We start from the raw sequence: 22,640 nt of genomic DNA, 5'->3' as shown, positions 1-22,640 counted from the left end.
TAAATGCTTCAGTCACAGGTAATAGAGCGGTTTCAGTAGAATGACCACTCTTAAAATCAGAACTGATGACTGAGCATTGGCCTTTGCTGCTTCAGTCACAGGTAATAGAGCGGTTTCAGTAGAATGACCACTCTTAAAACCAGAAAGGCCGAGGCAGGAAATCAGAAACCTGCTTAAAGACAACCTTTTCAAGAATCTTTGAAATCAGAAACCTGCTTAAAGACAACCTTTTCAAGAATCTTTGACGAAAAGGGAAGAAGGGAGACATGTCTATAATTCAAGTGAAACTTTCTTAACAGATGAAAATAAATCGCATACACTGATTGATATTTTTGTCTGAAATCCAAGATCTACTATGAAAGTATAGGGAATCTGAAAATTCAAAATGTCACGGATATCAGGCTAGACACAGACTGAGCCAGAGACAGATAACAGGCAAAAAGAAAACTGAAGATAAACTGAACAGACTGGAGATGGCACTCAAACGAACAAGAAACAGAATACACAACGCACAGAAGATAGCACTAAGCCGTAATTAGGAACTAAATGCACAACGCACAGAAGATAGCACTAAACCGTAATTAGGAACTAAATGCACAACGCACAGAAGATCTTTAGGGTAAACAGAAAAACAGTCCATGATAGGAATTAAACTTAGGAAAACCAGAATGAACTAAACCATGAGCTTGGCGAAGGAGCTGGAACAAACACGGGAAGCTAGGAGTCCGGAGCTTGACGAAGGAGCAGGAAGATACACTATATGGACAAAAGTATTTGGACGCCTGACCATTACACCAACAGGGACTGTAATGACATTGGGCCTCATTCTTGAACATTTTCTGAAGTTTCTTCTGAAATATTTCTTACGGGCTTCGGAAAAACAACGTAAGAAAAAGACATCCGACAAATTCATGAACGCTAGAAAATGTGTTCCTACGCAGCAGAAGTGTTCTGAGCTGTGCTCCACCGGAAGAGTTTTCTTAAATTGAAAGCGCGTTCTCGTGCTCCTGAATTTGCATACATACACGCCCCGCCAGCTCCTTATAAGGGCACGCAACCGTAATGACGTGTGCAGTCGGAATCGACTGAATCTACACGAAAGCAACTCGTAAACGAGTCACGTCAAAGCGGAAAGCGAGCACCGTCGAGTAAACGCAGATCTAACTTCAACGGTGCAGAGGTGGACCGTTGCAGGATGTAGATGTGTCCATTCTATTCCACTATAGGTATATCAACGTGATTGAGTTTAGTGCTTATTTATTTATTCACTTACATTTGCAGTGTTCGTGTACATTCACATTTACATTTAGTCATTTAGCAGACGCTTTTGTCCAAAGCGACTTACAAGGGAGAGAACAGTCAAGCTACGAGCAATAGAGACTTAGTGTAACAATAAATACTACTTTACATCAGAAATAGAAAAACGAAATAGAAAATAAAAACGAAGTGCAGGAATAGTAACTGCTGTAAGTGCAAGTTAAGCACTAGTCGAAGTGCCAGTTAGGAAGGGAGGTGCTCTCTGAAGAGTTGGGTCTTTAAAAGCTTCTTAAAAGGTAGAGAGGGACGCCCCTGCTCTGGTAGTGCTAGGCAGTTCGTTCCACCAACGTGGAACTACAAATGAAAATAGTCTGAAACGACGCTCACTAGACGAGCGCAGCATTCTGGTGTAGGCTAGTCCTTTTATTTATTTCATGACATCACGGTGCCTCGTAGAATCATGACTATACATGTGAAACGTAATTGTTAATGATACAAATATTCTCGTACAAACAAAACAAAAAAACTAAAAATGTGAGTGCGGGGGGTTTGGGGGCTGATACGTAGCTGGAGATTGAATGTCTGAAGGGGTACGGGAATATAAAAACATAAGGGGGGAATATAAGGGGAATATAAATAGTTTGGGAAACACTGGCCTGGGCGGTTTTACAACGCTGCTGTTTTGCTTGTAACTGTTTTACTTGTAGCTGTTTTGGTGTTAGCTTTGTGCGTCTTACTTCACGTCTTGTCCCCTTTCCAAGCAGCTGCTATCAACAAGCGCTGCTGCTGCTTGTGTGTGTGTGTGTGTGTGTGTGTTATTGTTGCTGTTTCGTGCTTTTCTGCTTATTTGTATCCACCTTTAGTTGGCTGCTTTTGTTTTGACTCTGTTTGTTTTGTTTCTATATATTGCCTGTGCTGGGTGCCCAAGGCTAGGTAGTCCATCCTTCCTCCCCTAGTGGTGGTAGTATCTCCTGTGTGTGTTTTGATCAATTTATGTGTGGATTCACCTTTCACTAGGTTTGTGTGTGTGCATTTTGTGTGAGCACCGCACGTTTGATGTGACCTCCTGGAGGTAATACCCCGCTTCCTAATAACCCTGCCTGACTGGTAAGCCTCAGTCCAGCTTGTGTTTTGTTCATGTATCTGTGTTGTCCCTTGTCTGTCCCCTCCCGCTACCAATTTGTGTGTTTTGTACTTTACATTGGTGTATTTAAATAAAACATATTTATTATTTATGGAATCACGTCTCCAGCTTCCTCAGTTCACAAACCTGTGTGCCCCTGTTTGTTTCCATCTTAACTATTTCCCTGGGCGAAACTCCCAGGGTGGCGTAGTCATTCATGTGCTCTGGTTAGTCCTAGCTCCACTTCCCATATTGTCATGCCACACATGGTCCACCTGCAGGAGAACTGCTAAAACAGGCTGCCACTCGCGGCGGCACTATGGCAACCAATTAAGTTCTTAAACAATGCTGGTCGTACCGTTTTTCTGTCCGGATTCAAAAATTACGTCTAACTGGCCAAGCAATACTATGAAAACTCCTTTTTAGCAGGAGAGCTTTTTTTTTTTTTTAGCAGGAGAGCTGCTAAAACAGGCTGCTAAAACAGGCTGCAACTTGCTGCGCCATGGCAACCAATTCAGTTATTAAATAATGCCATAACAAGAAACGTCAAAATCTATGCAGTCGTTTCTCTTAAATCCAAAGCATGACAGTAAGTCAGACAGTCACAGCAGCTGAAGTTACCAGCGTCTATCATTCAGTGCAACATGCACATTCATATAGAACCACTGACTGCAGTAACAAGCTGGCCTCTGTCATTTTCACGGACTCAGATATCGCAAAGAAAATGTGTCTTGTGGCCGCTCAAAGTCGGCGTGCATCGTCACAAACGTCCTTGCCACTGTGTCAGTAGAGAAATGCATAAGGGAATTGATTTCCCACACTCCCAGGTGACAAGCACAAGCACACACTATTGTTCTCAGTGGCCTCAGATGCCTTAAATCAAGGCAGTGTCAGACTTTTTCCATTGGCATTAAGACACCAGAGCTGGGGTTGCAAACAAATGTGCTTGACTTTTATGAGGATAGCGATGAGGCATCTTATCAAGAGTGAGTTTCAAGTCAAGAACAAATTTCTTCTTAACTTTTTCTTAACTGCGTTCGAAAAATGATGCCCACTATTCCATTGTCTAAAATGTAGAATAAATATAAAATTGTGTAAGCAATAGCATCCTATCTTGCTAGGTAGTAATATTTGTTTGGTGTGTTGTTACTCCTGTGTTTCAGCAATGTGCTATCCATGGTACTGGAAGAGGCTGTTTGCCTACCTGCTTGATTGGCAAGAGAAAAGACAGTCTGAAAGAAATCTTTTTCTTTTTTCAAATTACAGCTAGCTTTGTTTATTTGCCAGTTTGAGATTTTAGCTTGAGAAATGTTTCCACTGATTCCACATAATTTTGTATTGATTTGATATCAGAGTTTTCACTGTGGGTTAGGGTCACTGTGCCTTTAGTTTGATTGTGTCAGTGTGGAGTAATTTGGAAGAGCATACTTTACTTGGTTAGTTGAAAGGCCTGAGTTACTGCTTTTGTCAGTGCTTTTGTTTTGACAGTTGAGTTGACCTATGATAATGTCTCAATAAAGACATTACTTTGCAACATTGGTGTGTTTTTGGGATGAAAAACACAGGGCCTATCAAATGTTTACAGGCAGGATACAAATATTTCTTGGTAAGATATAGGCTATGTATATCAATGCTTAAGTTGCCGCGTCTGTCCCACCTTGCCCCACCAAAACATACTACTTGTCCCACTTTTTGTCTTTTTGGAGGTGGTCACCCTGCACGACAGGTGCATGTTTAAAGCCCCATTATGCAAATGCCAAATTATTTTGAAGCTGCTATTTTAAGGAAAAACTGTTACAAGATGTTCCTTTAAAACACGAACATAGGCTACCAGGAAGTTTTTTCTTTTACTTTCACTTACTCAGAAGCTTCAGAAGGCAGGTCGCCATAACTAGAATGTCGACACTTCATAGTAAGTTATTCAACGTTTTTTTAGGTCAAATGTTTTCTACTTGATTTCTATTAGGCAGGTGGACTATTGATGGCATTCTCTTTCCTCCAAACATGAATCCATAACGGTTAGTTTGGGATGTAAGCCTATTGTAGTACAAGTAGGCCAATACCTTCTTAAGTCTATAAAGCTTTTTTAAATGTATGTGACTGTAAAGGAAATTCTGTGACAACAGTTTGTATGTGTTAATAATTTGAATAAAAGTGGGTATCAGCTGAAATTGTAGCGTGCGCATTTTCAAAAGAGCTTCAGAAGGCAGGTCGTCATAACATAAATTGCGACACTCAGCCACAGCCATTAGTCCACGTTTTTGTAGGTCAAATGTTGTCCTTGTTAACCTGTGCCATGGAGTTGTTTTGGTGCTAAGAATCGGTTTATTGAAATAATTGAAGTCACTCACTAATCTAATCAGTCAATTGGTTGTTAGCGTTGGTTTCTTTAGAAGTCATGGACGTTGCGTTTGTGTTTGTTGTTTAGCAGCTTTAAAAGCGAATTGTTAGAACTAAATGTCGGTTTTCCAGTTAACTGGTTACCGTGTTAACTCACTTTTTCGGTGGTATAACCATATTTTGTTGGATATGTGTACAGCCGCAGATAAATCAATCCTATATTCTAATTCAAAATCAAATGTGATGTTCCATTTTGTTTTTCAGTATATTAAGAAATGTCTATGGAAGTAGTGATGGGAAGTTCGGATCATTTTACCGACTCGGTTCTTTGAATCTCGTTCAGTAAAATGAACGAATCTTTTTTCGAGTCATTCGTTCATTTTCGGGGGGTGGTGGTAAGATAAATTCCTGCATTAAAATAATGTATCATGACAGTCTGGATGATTTGAAGTGATCCTTTATTTTCACACTAGCATTCAATTATCACGGCATAACTATTACGCTGAACTCTAAGTAAAGTACTAAAAAGTTAAAATAACGAAACCTGTAATTATTACCTGTGAAGGAATATCATTCACGTCTTACTAAACCTAGCCACGCGAAAGTGAACGAGGTAAACAAATCCTTTCTGTTTCCTCTTCTGAGCGCAGGTCACGTGAAAAATGATCCTAAGATCCGTATCCGAAGACCCAGTCAAAATGAACGAATCATTTCTGTTTTCTCTACCAGTGCTGAGCCTATGCAGGTCACGTGAAAAATGAACGATGAACGATGAACGATGAACGAATCATTGATCTACTCGCTACCAGTGCTGAGCCTATGCAGGTCACGTGAAAAATGAACGATGAACGATGAACGAAAGATTTACCCGAAGACTCGGTTGGCAGATGAACGAAACATTGACCCGAAGACACGGTCGGGAGGTGAACGATTCGTTCATATGCCGGATACAGATCTTTAGATCATTTTTCACGTGACCTGCATTGGTTTAGTAGAGGAAACAGTTACCTTATTCTCTTTCGCGTGACCGCTGTTTTTAGTATAGAAACGTGAATTATATTCGTTCACAAGTCATAATGACTGGTTTTGTTATTTTCACTTTACATTTACACTTACAGTTTAGTGCAGTGTAATTGTTTGCCGTGATAATTAAATGCCAGTGTGATAATAAATGACAATTTAAAACCATACAAACTGTCATGTTGTACTGTATTTAATAGAGGTTTTCTTTAAAAAATATGATCTGCCACACAAAAGCTGTCAGTCATGGCTGTCTCCAAGGGGACCGTGGCCCTTCTCCACCCTCCCCCACAGTTTTGCACTAGGTGACCTGCAAGCATGCCCGTATTAAGACTTCATGGTGCCCCTGGGCAACAGTGACTCTCTGGTGCCCACGTACCCCCACCCCGCAGAACACAAACCATACCTATCCACCGGGGTGTATTGGTCCTTGAGTAGAAATACTTTCTTACTGTACTCAAGTATTATTTCTGAGTATCTGTACTTTAGTTGATTGTTTTTTATATATACTTTTTGCTTAATACGGCTCCACTACATTTTCCATACATTGATGTTAGCTATGTAAGGAATAATGCACTGGGAGCAAGTCAGTTATAAGAAAATAACCGTAGACAGGGGGATGCTACCTTTACCCCCCTGAAGTGCGGTTATCACTGTGCTCACTTGCTTTACCCCGCTTATATCACAGCTAACTTGCCAAAGTAGGCTAATTAATGCATATGCTGTAAATTATGTTTAATGTGAACTTATGTTATTAGAAATCATAACTTAATACAGTGCAGAACTATTGTTTTACAGTATCTTTTGTTGACCTTAATGAAATATCATTACTAATCTCAACAGGTATATTATTCGTCTAAATCATAAGAAAGTTTATACTTTTACTTGTGGTACTTAAGTAGGATATACAGACTCTACACAGAAAAGGAGAACATGAGCACATGTAGGCTACAAAACAAATCAAGCTTTATTTATTGAATCGAACTCGCCCAAAAACAAGTCAGAAGCCTGCCAAGTAGCCTACGTCTTTCAACCAGTATATGGCGACATTAATAACACTTTCTTAACAATGCATAGAATAGTTATCAATCTTCATGGCAATTATAGCACACCAAACAATGAAGTCTGACATTACAAAAAGCAATCCAACGTTAGTTGGATTCAGTTATCATTAAACCAACTCACAGCACTGCAAATAAGCATTGCAGTTCACAAAGCTTTCCAAAACTTAAATAACTAACAAGAAGTGATGACGGCTATCAAAAACATCGGGGAGGTTTATACATTTAGTGACACACACGTAGCCTACACTGTTCAAACTAGTACTAACGAGCTATCATTTCAGAACCATTGGGAGCAGACAGCACACACACACTTTGCCTTCTGAAAAACACAGATCTACACTGTTCAAACCTTTGCAAACGAAAATGTTTCAAAGGGTCCGCATTTCTACACTCTTTATCTTTTTTCAACTATCGTTTTGCATTACTGCTAAATTGCTGCCGCTTCATCTTGATCGTTCTGTTGGCGGCTCTTTCGCTGAGTTTGTGCATTGTGTTTAGAAGGTGAAATTGTGCTGACGTGGGGTCAGAATTAAAAAATTAAATTATATATATTTTTTTAATAAAAAATACATCGGTTGCTTGGTGCCCCTGGAGTCTTGGTGCCCCTGGGCAGTTGCCCAGTTGCCCATATGGTTAATCCGGCCATGCCTGCAAGCCATCTAGAAGTTAGTGTGTCGCTTTGAATGAAATGCCAAATAAAATGTGATGTAAAATGTTTTTATTATAACCCAAAATCCCAATATTGCACCATGTTACATGTATTAATAATTGACTCTTTGCATATAATAAATAATAACACAAAGATGATCCAAAGATCCGTATCCGAAGACCCAGTCAAAATGAACGAATCATTTCTGTTTTCTCTAGCTACCAGTGCTGAGCCTATGCAGGTCACGTGAAAAAATGATCTAAAGATCTGTATCCGGCAGATGAACGAATCGTTCACCTCCCGACCGTGTCTTCGGGTCAATGTTTCGTTCATCTGCCAACCGAGTCTTCGGGTAAATCTTTCGTTCATCGTTCATCGTTCATTTTTCACGTGACCTGCATAGGCTCAGCACTGGTAGCGAGTAGATCAATGATTCGTTCATCGTTCATCGTTCATTTTTCACGTGACCTGCATAGGCTCAGCACTGGTACCACTTGGTTGGCAGAAGGATAATTTCCCACGTGACCTGCATTCAACGAATCATTTCTGTTTCCTTGGCTGAGCCCATGCAAGTCCCAATGCGTGGCCACGAGAAAATGAACGAATCTTTTTTTGAAAGGACTCGTTACTCTCGAGTCCTTGTAAGGATTCGTTCAAAATGAACGAATCGTTCACGAACGACACATCACTATATGGAAGTGATAACGAAAGCGCTCAACTTTAGTTGATGGAGTTCATGGTGACCCAAGATTTACAGCCAGAGTGGTGTTTTGCCCGTTTTGTGGCAACCATATGAGCCGATTAACGCGATTTTGTTTTTCGTGTGGTCTTTAGAGTTTTTAAATGGAGCAGACCAGACTGAAGGACCAGATATCCCGCAGCAGTGCATACAATATTTTAATGAGGGACACTCGTACGCTGTAATCGTGGACATGATGTCATGTTTACATGGTGTACACATCAGCTTGTCTCTGAAAAGACTTTATTTTTTTGAGCATTGGCACCCTCGAGGATTGAGCTCCCAGAGCAAATTCATTAGCCTACATCAGGGGTACTCAATAGGCGGACCCCGGTCCGGATCCGGACCCAGACGCAATCAAATGTGGACCGAAGCCAAAATCAAAATTTTAATTTAAATCATGATCCAAGCGAGTTTTCATTGTTGCGTGATTTCGTGCTATATATTTTTTTCCTATTCGATGTGGTTTCTATCTTCCGTGTCCAATCCAGAGGTCCAATCAGGAGCTGTAATAATAACATCACTATGACAACTCACTCACTCAATGTTGGCCGCGAGCTCTGTGGGTCACGCAGGTTGTGTGTGTCAATGGCAACAACGCGGGCAGATCGATTTGTGAACGGTATCGCTATCTGTTTATCAGCAAACAAAAATTATGGCGTGCTCTAAACCCGACAAAAAACGAAAAGGTGTTTCCAAAAATCGCGAATTTAAGAGAGTGGACTGACAAGAAGCCTTTACATTTGTGCTGCCTGTGGGGAGCACAACACCGATATGTTTAATCTGCAACGAGACGGTTGCCCTTGTCAAAAGTGGTAACGTGAAACGTCACTATGAATCAAAGCATGCACACTTCGAACAAAATTACCCCCAGATCTCTGAGGTAAGGGCCAGAAAAATAAACCAACTGCAATCATCATACCAAGCAACATGCAGTTTAATAGTTAGATCAGCCACACAACAAGAGCGTGCATACCTCAACATACTGTTTGTGAGTCTGCCTTATCAACCATGAATATGGTGCAAAACAAGTACAGGAGCACACTCACTAATGAACACTTACATCAGTGCCTCCGCCTGGCCTTCACATCTTTAATGCCCAAGTTTAACGCACAAAAAGGTGTCACCTTTCACACAAATAAGGCCAGACCACATCACCTTTTGTGCATAGTTTGAACTTTTTTGTTGGAGTTATGTTTTTGGATTTTGACCGTCACTGTCCCGGACCCTGACCTGAATGGAATTTTGGCGAGTGGACCTTTTGGGTTTCTAATTGAGTACCCCTGGCCTACATGATCCCTTTTCACTCGCAGATTGTACTTTTCTTTGAGCACCTGCCACATCATGCGGTAACCAAACAGCTGTCTAGGTCCACGAAGTTCCAGTCGTATTGCCCTAATTATGACGTTTGTAGAGGAGAAATCCTTTCTGCGATATAACCGTGCATCATTCAGTTTGCTTTTTCACCATGAACTCCACCCATCTGTCGCTACACGATGGTAGTCCTTTGGGGGATCGTAGTCCCTCACATTGCGCATGCGTCATTTTGCGACACTGTCAACTGCTGTCGACAGCGAAGCCGCGCGCGCATGCGTCACAACGACAGATCCATTTTCAATCATGGAGAAAAGCGACGAAAGCCAGTTTTTTGAAAACATGACCATTTATTTAAAAACAAAGAAGATGTCACAGTGGACAAAACAGATGAGGTGGAGGATCAAAAAGTATCTCCCTAGTTTCGTTTCATATGTTGACGTAGAGCCTTATGCTGTTAGCCGTTTACAACATAATTAAATATAACATTAAATATACCCACATTATGCGTTAAGACAAGCCCCATATGTTGACGTTTAAACCGTTTACAACATTATTAAATATTACGTTAAATAAACCTACATTATGTGTTAAGACAAGCCAGATATGTTGATGTTGATGTTGAGCCTTATGCCGTAAACCGTTTGTGTCTGAGCATGCGCAATGTGAGGGACTTACGATCCCCCAAAGGACTACCATCGTGTAGCGACACCATCAACTCAAATTGAGCACTTCCGTTATCACTTCCATGTCAATCACGGAGTTGGTACATTCCCTTTCCGGTTAATGTCATTTGTAAATTTGTTTCGCCACTTGTAGATTTGTTTCGGGACTTGTAAAAGTGTTTTGCGTCTTGTTAATTTGTTTTCAGAAATGTAAATTTGTTTTCTGAAATGTTAATTTGTTTTCTGAAATGTAAATTTGTTTCGGGACTTGTAAATGTGTTATGGTAATTTAATTTTGTTTTATGATATGTAAAAATGTTTTCTAAAATGTAAATTTGTCTCAAGCTTTGTAAAAGTTTTTCAGATTTTGTAATGTTGGTTTACACCTCTCGGCCACCGTAGCAACCCCCTCAAACATGGACATTCGGTGGTTTTGTATGTTTATTTGACACATGTCTTTCATATCGGAAAATTGGATGAATCTGCGGCTGTCAACATGAGATGTCTAAGGCGAATAGAAAACCTGAAAAATCACCACTTAACACGATAACACTCAGTTCCGTTTTTTCCACCCACGTTCATATATTTTACCATCATGTTTAGGTCCTGTAATTTATGCTATCTTTTTTTGTTTTTACTGTTAACATTTACTGATTTTATGATGTTATATAGGCTTACTGTCAATATTTCTTTCTTCCTCTAGAGCACTTCTGTGAATGTGAATCCCTATTTCTGCCGTAATTCAGATAAAGGTAAAAAGGTCAATATTTGTGTTTGTGTTTTTAAAATATGAGGAAAATAAATGTAGATTAAAAAAACATTTGAATATGAACAGTTCTGTAGTTCAGGACTGAAAATGAATGAATGTGAAACAGGCATTTTAGATATTGCTTCAGTAAACACTGAAAAAGCCATCATAATTGTTCTAAGAAGTGTGACTTTGATGAAGAGTGGTCTGTCTCCCTGCAGACCACCACCACCACCGCAAAACTGACCTCCTGCCACTGAAGATGAGCGCTTTTACAAAATCTGGTAAATCAACGTACTTTCAACTGGGGACTTTGCTTGAACGAGTTAAGCAGATCCGGTTACAATGTTTCAATCACCGTTCTATAAGTCATAGTAAATAATGGTAAACTGCCTATTGGCACTTCTACCACAGGCAATGAATGAACAAAATAAACATATTATCTCATTTTGTCAAATGGGCAGGCAAGCATGTAAACATGAACAGCTGCCATTATCATGTGAAGGATTCTGGCTTAACAACAATGAAAATGATCGTGGTAAAGCAAACTCTAACTTTATCTTTGTCCATGACTACTTGCCTAAATAAATGTGTGACAAATAGAGTATAGGAAACTCGTATATTTCCGTATATTGGCGGTTGTTATTTCTCATTTGAAGACACACCTTCAAGAGGGTAGACCAGGATATAAATCCCTCTGACACACAATGCCAGGTCTTGCAGTCGCATTCATATTTAATAAGCCAAATGTAGACATGTTTCTAACCTGCAGCAGAGTTGTGGCATAATGGGGAATCCCATCAATCTCAACACCATCAGGCCCCAGATTGGCCCTCCGTGATCAAGCCACCATCTTATTGCAGTGAAACTGTAGAGCGTAGCCACGGCAGAGCATGTGGACAGCAACAGGCACTTGTTGGGAACTTATTACTGCTTTCAGTGGTTGTTCCTGGCTGTGCTGCATTTATTATATAGCTACTCATAGCATTTATTATATAGCTACTCATAGCATTTATTATATAGCTACTCACAGCATTTATTATATAGCTACTCACAGCATTTATTATATAGCTCCTCACAGCATTTATTATATACGTAGCTCCTCACAGCATTTATTATGTAGCTCCTCACAGCATTTATTATATATGTAGCTACTCACAGCATTTATTATATACGTAGCTACTCACAGCATTTATGATATAGCTACTCACAGCATTTATTACATACGTAGCTCCTCACAGAATTTATTATATAGCCATCACAGCATTTATTATATAGCTACTCATAGCATTTATTTTATAGCCATCACAGCATTTATTATATAGCTACTCACAGCATTTATTATATAGCTACTCACAGCATTTATGATATAGCTACGCACAGCATTTATTATATACGTAGTTACTCACAGCATTTATGATATAGCTACGCACAGCATTTATTATATACGTAGCTACTCACAGCATTTATTATATAGCTACTCACAGCATTTATTATATAGCTACTCACAGCATTTCTATACAGTCCAGTAGTGATATATCTACCCATTCACACACTGGAGGAGGCTATGCATGGCATGAACTCATACATCAGGGTCCAGTGGACTCAAGGACACTTCAAAACCTTGTCCTCAGCTCAGGACAGTCCTCTAGCCATTTAACGACACACCCCCATTTTACCTGTTCCACAAAGACTTTGTGCTACTTTAATGTGCTAGAGTTTATAAATTAGTTCAGAAATAGCTATTCTGCTTGACTGTTCCATTTGACGTTGGGTTGCCTGCCTAAACACACACACTGTAGTAGAAATAATGATGGGCAGTATATAGGGAGTGTAAAGTCTGTCATGGTATCTATGGTCTGGTACATGTCAAGTATCAGGGCATAATGTGTGTCACATGAGCAAATCATATCCACTGAAATGTGGATGTGCACTTTGATGACACGTGCTGCTGTGGTACCACACAGCTATAGCAGGCTATTTTAGCACAGGGAAATGAAGAGTTTACCAGAAATTAGAGGTCAAGACTGAGTGAGAACAATGGAATAAAAGATCCCCACAAACAGTTTAGTTCTAGACTGAACGCATTCTGTACTACAGTGACAGTGGCTATGCATTCATTCATCAGTTCAATTCCATTCAATTCAATTGAAATTACCTCTCGGCAATTTACAGAGCCTGAGCACTAAACCTTGAGCAGAACCTCAGCTAAAGGGGGGACCCATCTGCTTAGGGTCGGCCCAGGTAGAGAAATAGAGACGGATTCATCTAGTATCAGAGGATGAAACATATTGGCACACATATGGCATATGTACATGATACATACATGATTCCATGAAACGTAGATGAAGTTGTATACATGAAACATACAGAATTAATAGCAGATAAAGCTGGAGAGAGCCAACATTGAAAGTATTGCATTTAGCAGACGCTTTTATCCAAAGCGACTTACATATGTGCGACTTACAATGTATACACATTTACATTTACACTGATGGCACACTGCACATCAGGAGCAATTAGGGGTTCAGTGTCTTGCTCAAGGACGCTTCGACAGGGAATCGAACTAGCAACCTTCTGATTACTAAACGACTTCTCTACCTACTGTACCACTGTCGCCCCATTGGTTGTTGAACAGCGTAGTGGGTGTACAGTGAGCTCATAACGGTACTATGATAAGGATAAGCAGAGCAGTGAAACAGAAAACTATGTCATGATGGCATTTGTTTATATTGTGGGTAAATAGGCTGGCATACAGTATGTATTATAAGCAGAGGAGAATTTGTGCATAATAGTTTGGTGGGAATGGGCAGCTGTAAACAGAGGGTTTCTGCAGGTAGATCAGGTGGAAAGACTGCAGCAGCATCTCACAGTGGAAATAGAGTAGGAGGGGAAGAAAAGAGACAAAGTGAGTGGACAGAGCTAAGTTACCTTATATGTGTGTATGTACTTATGGTTATGGTGATGAGGAACAATGTTATCACAGCCATTGGCACTTGCAGGTAAAGGTCCTACTATATCAAAACCAAAACCAGGGAAAACCTGTGGGGGTAGTGGGCCACAAAGACATTCCATGGCCATTGCCTCACTGTAAACCCAAACAGTTCTACTAACTTATTAACATTATGTATTCAGTACTTAAAACCTGGTATTTAGTTGACCCAACTTTAAATGTATTAGTTTTCTGAGAAAGTGAAGACGTTTGAATTGTATTGGAATGTATTTGTTTGAGTAAACATTGCCTGATAACTCATATTTTTTTAGTTTCATTCAAACGTGACGTCTGACGTCATCAACGTCGTTGCAGGACTAGTTCAGAACAGAATCAGAGATCTTGTGATGAGAGACGGAGACAGCAGACTTAATAATTGTATAGTATCAGTTAGACTTCTATAAGCATGTTCCTCCTGTAGAAGAGGAGTCAACCAACTTCGTAGGGTGACCATATTTGAGTTTGTGAAAAAGAGGACACTTCGTCGCGGGGAGGGGCGTGGTAGTGTGTACAAGCATACAAAGGACCCCGCCCCCTCCCCCCGCGACGGAATTTTGACACCTTTTCCACATGCAGATGTCATGTGCTGTTGTAAACAATGCAACTAGTGGAAGCGGCACGGTGCTCAGTGTTGCCAGATTGGAAATGGTGAAGTATCGTATTAAATGCTCAAAATGATCGTCTTTGGAGGATAATTATCGTGCATCTGGCAACACTGAGAGGCTGGTCGACCAATGACAGTTCTCGCTACAGTCAGCGCTTGCGCTAGAAGGTGGAACGTAAGGGATATACCCTTTCCTAAACTTGTAAGGGCGTAAAAACTAGTTTGTGAAGGACCCAGAGAAACACAAATATCCGACGAGGCAAAATCCTGGACGATTTTGCAATCACTGCCGGACGCATGTCCGGGTAAAAGAGGACGTCTGGTCACCCCACCAAAGGAGATATTTTTGTAATCCTGTCGCTGCTAAGCGTCCTTATCTGGTAAGTAAACAGTGTTTTTTTAGGTGTTTGTTGCGACAAAATTGCGGGAGCAAGTGACATTTTGATAAGAAGTGGCGAATTTCCCTCTTTGTAATTATTATTGAGTAATCACGTTTTGGCTGTCAAGTAGCAAGTTCAGTTGCACGACTGTTGGCGCTGGCGGCTAGGAAGCTAAAGAGCTAAAGAGCTAGTTAGTGGTTTATTTCCGCCCAAATATGTTCATGTGCAAAGTAAACAACAATCAATTGTTTATGTTGAAAACAACTCATGTTCTACAGAAACACCATATAATTCATATCAGCATGCTAAGGTTATATGTAACATTTTAGCAGCTAGCTAGCTTCTATGTGTTTTAATGGATCTGATGGATAAAAGTGTTAGCAGCAAGCTATGATGTAGACATATAAGAAGAGGAGTCAACCAAAGGAGATATTTTTGTGTACAGGCATCACGGACTGGCAAGACAGCAGAGGTGCTACGGGTGATCCTCGAGGCTTATGACCTTCAGGTATGTCTAGGATTAACTGCACAACAGTGATGAAACTTTAATATTGGTTGATACTATGTATTATTAATTGCCAGTTTTTTTGTAAGTGTTTCCATTGAAACTCTCTATGCTAAACTGAATTTCGTTGCCTCAGTACTTGTACTCTGTGCAATGACAATAAAGTTGAATCTAATCTAAAAAACTCTCCTGGTAATTGTATTGATGGTGTTTTGCAGGAGGAAGAGAAGCCATATTTTGATGATGCTCCTGTTGCTCTCCTTACATCGGGTCCCGACCCCATCAGCTGCGAGAACATCTTTGAATTGGGTGCAGAGGATTTCTGAGGCATTTATGTTGTTGTTTGGCCTGACATATGCTTTCAATTTAGAATATCCCCAAAAACTCACGCACACCTTCTCATACAGAACCTTTTTATGTGTCTGGATGACAACAAACCTCTGAAACCGTCCTTACTCACCTTAAAAAATTATTTGTTGAAATAAAGGATTTGTTATTGACTTGTTAACTTTGTAACGCTGTTCTTTAAAGCTTTGATGTAATATTTTATTTTGTCAGTTGTTTTACAAGAAATATAAATGATGTGATACCTCTTAAGTTTTTCTCATCTCACTCTTTTTAATAGAAATCTTACATAGATTTCAATGTTTCTTGTAGAGTAACTTTCAGCTTAAAGTCAGTTTGTAAACAGAACCAGAAAATCAGTATATGTGGTCAATACTTGAAAATAAGTAGTGCTCACTTAAAAAAAGTTAGCTATTTAAGTATTACCTACTCAGAATAATCAAGCGGAGTTAACTACTAAAAAAAGTAAGCTTATTAAGTATTATTTACTGAGAATAATTAAGTTGAACTCTTTCACCAATATTAAGTGCACTGAACTTGATTTTTAAGGCTTAAAACTTAATTTTATTTTGTGTTGTTGAGTGAAAATAATTTAGTACATAGAGGTTAAAAGATTTAAGTATAAAAATATTTGAATATAAGTTCAGAGAACTTAAAAATTCTGAAAACGATAACAAAATAAATCAGTATAGCCGATGTATCATTTTTAAGTTAAGTTTACTTAAAAATAATAATATATGTACTCAAATTTTATTATGTAATCGGTTACATCAAAAGTTTTAAGTACTCTGAACTTGTTCAGGTTTACAGTGCTCTGTCTGAGGTGTCCCAGGTAACTCATCAATATGCATTTGTAGGGACACACATTTTGGAGAGGCACAGGTCACTCTGCTATTATAAATATGCAGTAGTGAAACCACACACACTTTCTGAATGCTAAACTCACATATGTATAGCCAACACCTATGTTTACAAGGTTCAGAGTTCAAAAGTCTCGGTCCGAACATTTTTTCAATGTTTTTTTGTACAAATTCTGAGCAGCTCTGAATGAAGGTTTTAGTAAGGGTGATTTTACATTTGATTTAAATACAATTTTATTTTACTACATTCCTTTTACTCTAATGTTGTTATTGCTGATGTCTTTTATAACATAATCATATATGCCACTTGTGCATCAATACTTTTAGTTAGGGGAAATATACAAAAACATCAAGGCATGTGAGACTTCCTAAAAAAGTCAAACAGGCCTGGGCCTCTTAAGGGTTAAGCCTTTTGGTGTATTTGGACAGCCTGATATACTTTTTTCATTCCAAGATGCATAGCTCTTGATTAGTTGAATCATGTCTAACTAAACTGGCTAGCTCGCTACACCAAAACTAAAGTTGTTATAATTACTCAAATTTCAATTTCATGACCCAACGAAAATGATGCAAATTGCGGTACAGCTGAACTTGCACTATGTTTTGCTAAAGATAGCCTGATGTTTCGACTGAATGGCAATAACAAGGAACGTCACACGTCACTGGCTAGCTAGCGTTAGCTAGCAAGATTACATACAATCCATTCGCTAAAGTTGACAATACAACACTTGGATTTTCACCAGTCTTCCTCGTTGACAAGTTGCCGTGTTTGTTTTCCTTAATGGGTGTGCTATGCAACGAGTAAGATATTTTTAGTGTTGTTGCACTAGCTATTGGCTTTATATATGTGCCCCTGGTGTAATTTATGACTGGCTGGCCCTCAATATTTTAATAATTTTATGTCTCTTTTGTATAATGTATAATAAATGGACATATTATTTTTGATATACCCGTCTCTGTAAAATCCTTAAAGAACTATGTGACAGGGAGTAGGAAGGCTTTCAATGATAAGGTGCATCTTTTCTTCTTAACTCCACTAAAGTGCCCGGGGCAATTCTGGCATTCATTAAAGTTTTCTTATTTGGGATTCATTCTTGGCTAAGAACAGGATTCTCCTTGGCACGTTTCTCTTCTTCTTCCTTTCTTTTCTTCTTGAATTGCGCCCCAGATGGCTTTTGCCTCTTCATTTATTTCTTTCGTCGAAGTTGCTTGGACACACACACTCTAACCATACGCCTCAATGTGCTAGCATGTTCAGACAACACCAAGGAGGTACTAGGCTACCCCTTCCTCTTTCGATTATTGGCTCATTTTGCCCTTGTTAGATTTTTTTTTTAATGTCAAAATATTGGTTGGAGATAGAGAAGGGGGCGCAAAATACAAACAAACATCAAACACAAAATAAAATGCCCCCTTTTTTTTTGCTGGGCGCAGTTTCTGAGGGGCGCCCTAGGCAACCCCACTGTAGGAAAGACCGGCCCTGGACAAAACCAACACCATTGGTGCATTTTTGGTTAGTATGGGGCCACAATATATTGAAAAGAGCACATTCATTCGTGCACAGAAAACTGATGGGATGGTTTGTGTTGTGCACTAAAATGACTGCTGTGCTTTAATTTTTTTTTACTAAAAGCTGAATGTACTTCTCACCAGTGTTGGGGAGTAGTGACCTACATGGAATGAAACTTGTACTTCTTCTCACCAGTGTTGGAGAGTAGTGAGCTACATGGAATGAAACTTGTACTTCTTCTCACCAATGTTGGAGAGTAGTGAGCTACATGGAATGACACTTTTATTTCAACTACATTTTGCAGTAGCTTGCTGGTAGTTCAGCTACATTCATATTTGCATAGTGGTTCAAGTAGTTAAATGACTTTTATAACTACTGAATCTACAACCAATATTGTGCCATAAAAGGAAAGGCATGAATTTGTACCATTACTTCTCTACTGTAATTTAATCCCCCCTTGAGCAGGCCACTAATGCCTTCGTCAGACAGCCTCCTCCACACACTTGACCTTAGTGTAGTGCCTGTGCAATACTCCCATCTGGGCTCTAGTTTATGGACATGGACATTTTATACAAAATCAAAGCTGATGTTTCTCGCACTTTCTCATGAATGATAGGATATTTTATTTGTTTGGTTTATGTATGACTTGTGAACATGTAGGCACATTTTGCAACAAACTCAATTGAGGGGGATTTTTAGCTGGCATGTGACTTTTGAGTATTATACTTTGTTATAATTATGTAACACGTGTACATTGCCGATTTGATACTTTTTAGTTTGAACCACTTTTTCTAAGTAGCTTTAGTTAACCAAACTAGATTTCTCCCTAGGATAGCTTTGCTGTAGTTCAACTTCTTCCAGTGTAACGTAATTGGTAGCTTTGCTGTAGTTCAACTTCTTCTAGCTTAAAAAAGCTATGCCTTTAAAATAGCTTCCCTATCACTGCTTCTCACTTTGTGACCTTTGAACTCCCTTTGCCACTGCACTGCTGTGCTTAGCTTACTTGCATATAATGCAAATTAGTTGATTATGTCATCTAGCGACTTCTGGCTACTTTTGGGAGAGCTAACCATAGATATCATATATAAAGGCTAGATGTCTCGTCCGGGTTGCCGGCCAACGGAGTCGAACGTCCGCACATGGCGGCCATCTTGCCACAGTGAGCTCGCTCACCCATAACATTGTGTTAGTAGTGGAATATGATAGGTGTAACCCTATTTACTATTATTTAACCCTAGTTACCTCAGGACTCCGGAGCTGCATATAAGTATATTTATTAGACAAACAACAATTGCAATTGGGCTCACTCCCAGCACAAGGCTGAAAGTGAAGCCATGATAAACACATCGCACAAGGTTTTGTGGTGGCCAATACTAAGTCTTAAACTATTTTCACAATCAGAAAGTCAAGACAAAGGACGTGTTGTTCCAACGGATTTACTGTAGTACATTAAGCCACAGCAAAGAAATGTATTCCGGAAATAGATCTGCCACATTACATTCGCGCCAACATCTTTAAACCTGTAATTAGCACCTCCCATCTATGTTTTGCTTGGTTGACCAATCCAGCCAATTAAACCTGACCTCTCCATTCTGACCCCACCCAAATCAAAGACTTCCATGGTATATAATACCACACCCATTTTTACCTTAGGTCACTCTAAGCTACGCCCTCTTATTTTAAATCTCTACCTCATCTGAAATGTAACCCAAAGCTAATCTTTACACTCATTCAACAGGTATCTGGTAAAACTATCCCTTATTCATATGAAAATATCCCACAGTTTATATAGACAGAAGTTGAGCGTTCAACAGGGATAATCACGTGGTGGATTTCTGATGTCCGAGGCAAGGATGGAAGTTTTGCAAGGTCGGAAGAAGCACAGTTCGACCCTTCTTATCACTTCTGGTCTAAACATGCTCTTGTACATGTGCAGACTAAGTGGCACCTAATATTCTAAGTTACACACACGCAGAAACACAGAAAAGCCATGTTCCTGCTTACATAAGTAAATGATTCATATAAGGTAATTCATAATACAAGGCACTTGATTATTATATTCTTAAGTCATTAACAGTGTTTGGAAATTATCTCCATCAGTATGTTCTTTTTAAATAACCATAACTTGCTGAAATCTTGACGGATTTACAAATGGTTTGGTTTCTTACAAACGGTTTGGTTATTAACGTGGTTATAATTCTGGATGCTTTTTGGATATTTTTTAGAACATAACATAATTATTCAGAAGTATGCAGTGTCATAACTACATCTCTGACGTTTATAACAAACCAAACCGTAAAAATCGGTTGAAAATTGAGCAAGTTATGGTTACTTAAAAAGTACATACAACTACCAACACAATGTTATGGGGGAGCGAGCTGACATGTGGCAAGACGGCTGCCTGTGAGGAAGTTCTAGACTCCGCCGTAAGAATTCTAGCCTTTATATACAGTGCCCTCTACAATTATTGGCACACCTAGTGAATATGAGCAAAACAGGCTATGAAAAAATATGTCTTTGCTGTTTATCCTCATTCACTCAAAATATTCACAAAAATCTTACCTTTTCATTGAAGTAGAATTATTGAAAGAAAAAAAAACTGTTGAGATTAAATAAATATTTTTCCCCAAAACATGTGTGCCACAATTATTGGCACCCCTTAATTTAATGTTTTGTGCAGCCTCCTTTTGCCAAGATAACAGCTCTGAGTTTTCTCCTATAATGCGTGATGAGGTTGGTGAACACAGCCCCACAACATCAAAGATCCGCCACCATACTTCACATTGGGTATGAGGTGCTTTTCTGAATGGCTATCTTTCTGTTTACGCCAAACCCACCTTTGATGTTTGTTGCCAAAAAGCTTCATTTTGGTCTCATCTGACCATATAACTCGGTCCCATTGAAAGTCTGACTTACAACAACACTTTAGTTTGTTGTTGATTGACAGCAGGGGCTTTTTTCTGGCAACCCTCCAAAACAACTTGTGGTGATGTAGGTGGCGTCTGATGGTAGTTTTGGAGACTTTCTGACCCCAAGACTCAACTAACCTCTACAATTCTCCAGCTGTGATCCTTGGAGATTCTTTTGCCATTCGAACCATCCTCCTCACGGTGCGTGGGGTCAATGTACACACACGTCCTCTTCCAGGCTGATTCTTAACATCTCCTGTCGCTTTAAACTTCTTAATTATTTCCATGATAGTGGAAATGGGTATTTTCAACTGTTTAGAGATTTTCTTGTGTCCATTTCTTGATTTGTGCAGCTCAACAACTTTTTGTCGCACATCGTCACTGTTGTTCTTGGGTCTTTCCCATAGTGATGAATGACTAATGGAATTTGGCCTGTGTCACTTCATATTTGTACGCCAGTGGAACAGGAAGTCATGTTTGACCTCTTAAGGTGAACTTAAAAATGTAAAACATGACTGGAAATATACTTCAGTTAGATTTTGATTATAAGATTTTTCTAGGGGTGCCAATAATTGTGGCACACATGTTTTGGGGAAAAATATTTATTTAATCTCAACAGTTTTTTTTTCTTTCAATAATTTTACTTCAATGAAAAGGTAAGATTTTTGTGAATATTTTGAGTGAAAGACCAACAGGATAAACAGCAAAGACATACTTTTTTTATAGCCTGCTTTGCTCATATTCACTAGGGGTGACAATAATTGTGGAGGGCACTGTATGATATCTTCAATCTTCAACCCTGTTTTATTGACATGGACAATTCTAGTTCTTCTCCCTACCTACAGATGGCACTCTTTAATGTTAGATCGCTCTCCAAGAAGACATTTATTGTTAATCACATCATCACATCCCACAAGTTGAACTGTATCTTTCTCACTGAAACATAGCTGGATGCCTCAGGCAATTATGAACTTCTTGAAGCATCACCATCTGACTTTTCCTTCTCACACTGCTTTCGCTCCAGTCAGAAAGGTGGTGGCGTGGCAGCTCTTTTTTCCAATGTGTTAGCCTGTAAGGATGTCTCTTTTGGTACCTTCACCACCTTTGAATACCTAGCTATTGCAATGAAGCCACCAAACTCATGCCTAATGGTCACAATTTACCACCCACCGCAGAACAGAGTAGGCTTCATCTCTGAGTTTGGCGAGTTTCTATCTAATATTGTGACAAACTACGATTGTATTCTCATTTGTGGTGATTTTAATATTCACATTGATAATACAGAAGACTGTAATGCTATGCAATTTACTCATCTGTTGTCAATGTTTGAGCTAACACAACACATTTCTGTACCAACTCACAATCATGGTCACACTTTAGACCTTGTTATTTCTAAAGGCCTAGACATTTCCATAACAAGTACCTTAGATGTTGGGATCTCTGATCATCTCTGTATCCTCTTCAATGTCGCCTGGCCAACTACACATGCATCTGGCCAAAAGACATTTTTAAGGCGCAACATTGGGAAAGACACTCTGGAGGCTTTTATTACTGCTTATAGTAATGCTGCTGGGTCACATTATGACCTGAGTCAGGTCTCTGTTGCAAACCCAAAT

The 22,640-nt window shown here is 39.4% G+C and overlaps 1 protein-coding gene across 1 annotated transcript in view; it reads left to right on the top strand.

Annotated features, from left to right (window-relative positions):
- Positions 1-22,640, top strand: part of LOC122128613 (GTPase IMAP family member 8-like) — a 35,677-nt gene that overhangs the window by 345 nt on the left and 12,692 nt on the right. Inside the window, exon 2 of the mRNA XM_042702944.1 lies at positions 11,141-11,203. Within this exon, the coding sequence (XP_042558878.1) occupies positions 11,141-11,203 (63 nt within the window). The remainder of the gene's footprint in view (positions 1-11,140; positions 11,204-22,640) is intronic.

The sequence above is a fragment of the Clupea harengus genome, chromosome 21, assembly GCF_900700415.2.
Source record: "Clupea harengus chromosome 21, Ch_v2.0.2, whole genome shotgun sequence".
Taxonomy (NCBI): domain Eukaryota; kingdom Metazoa; phylum Chordata; class Actinopteri; order Clupeiformes; family Clupeidae; genus Clupea; species Clupea harengus.
This window is presented reverse-complemented; position numbering and strand designations above follow the sequence as displayed.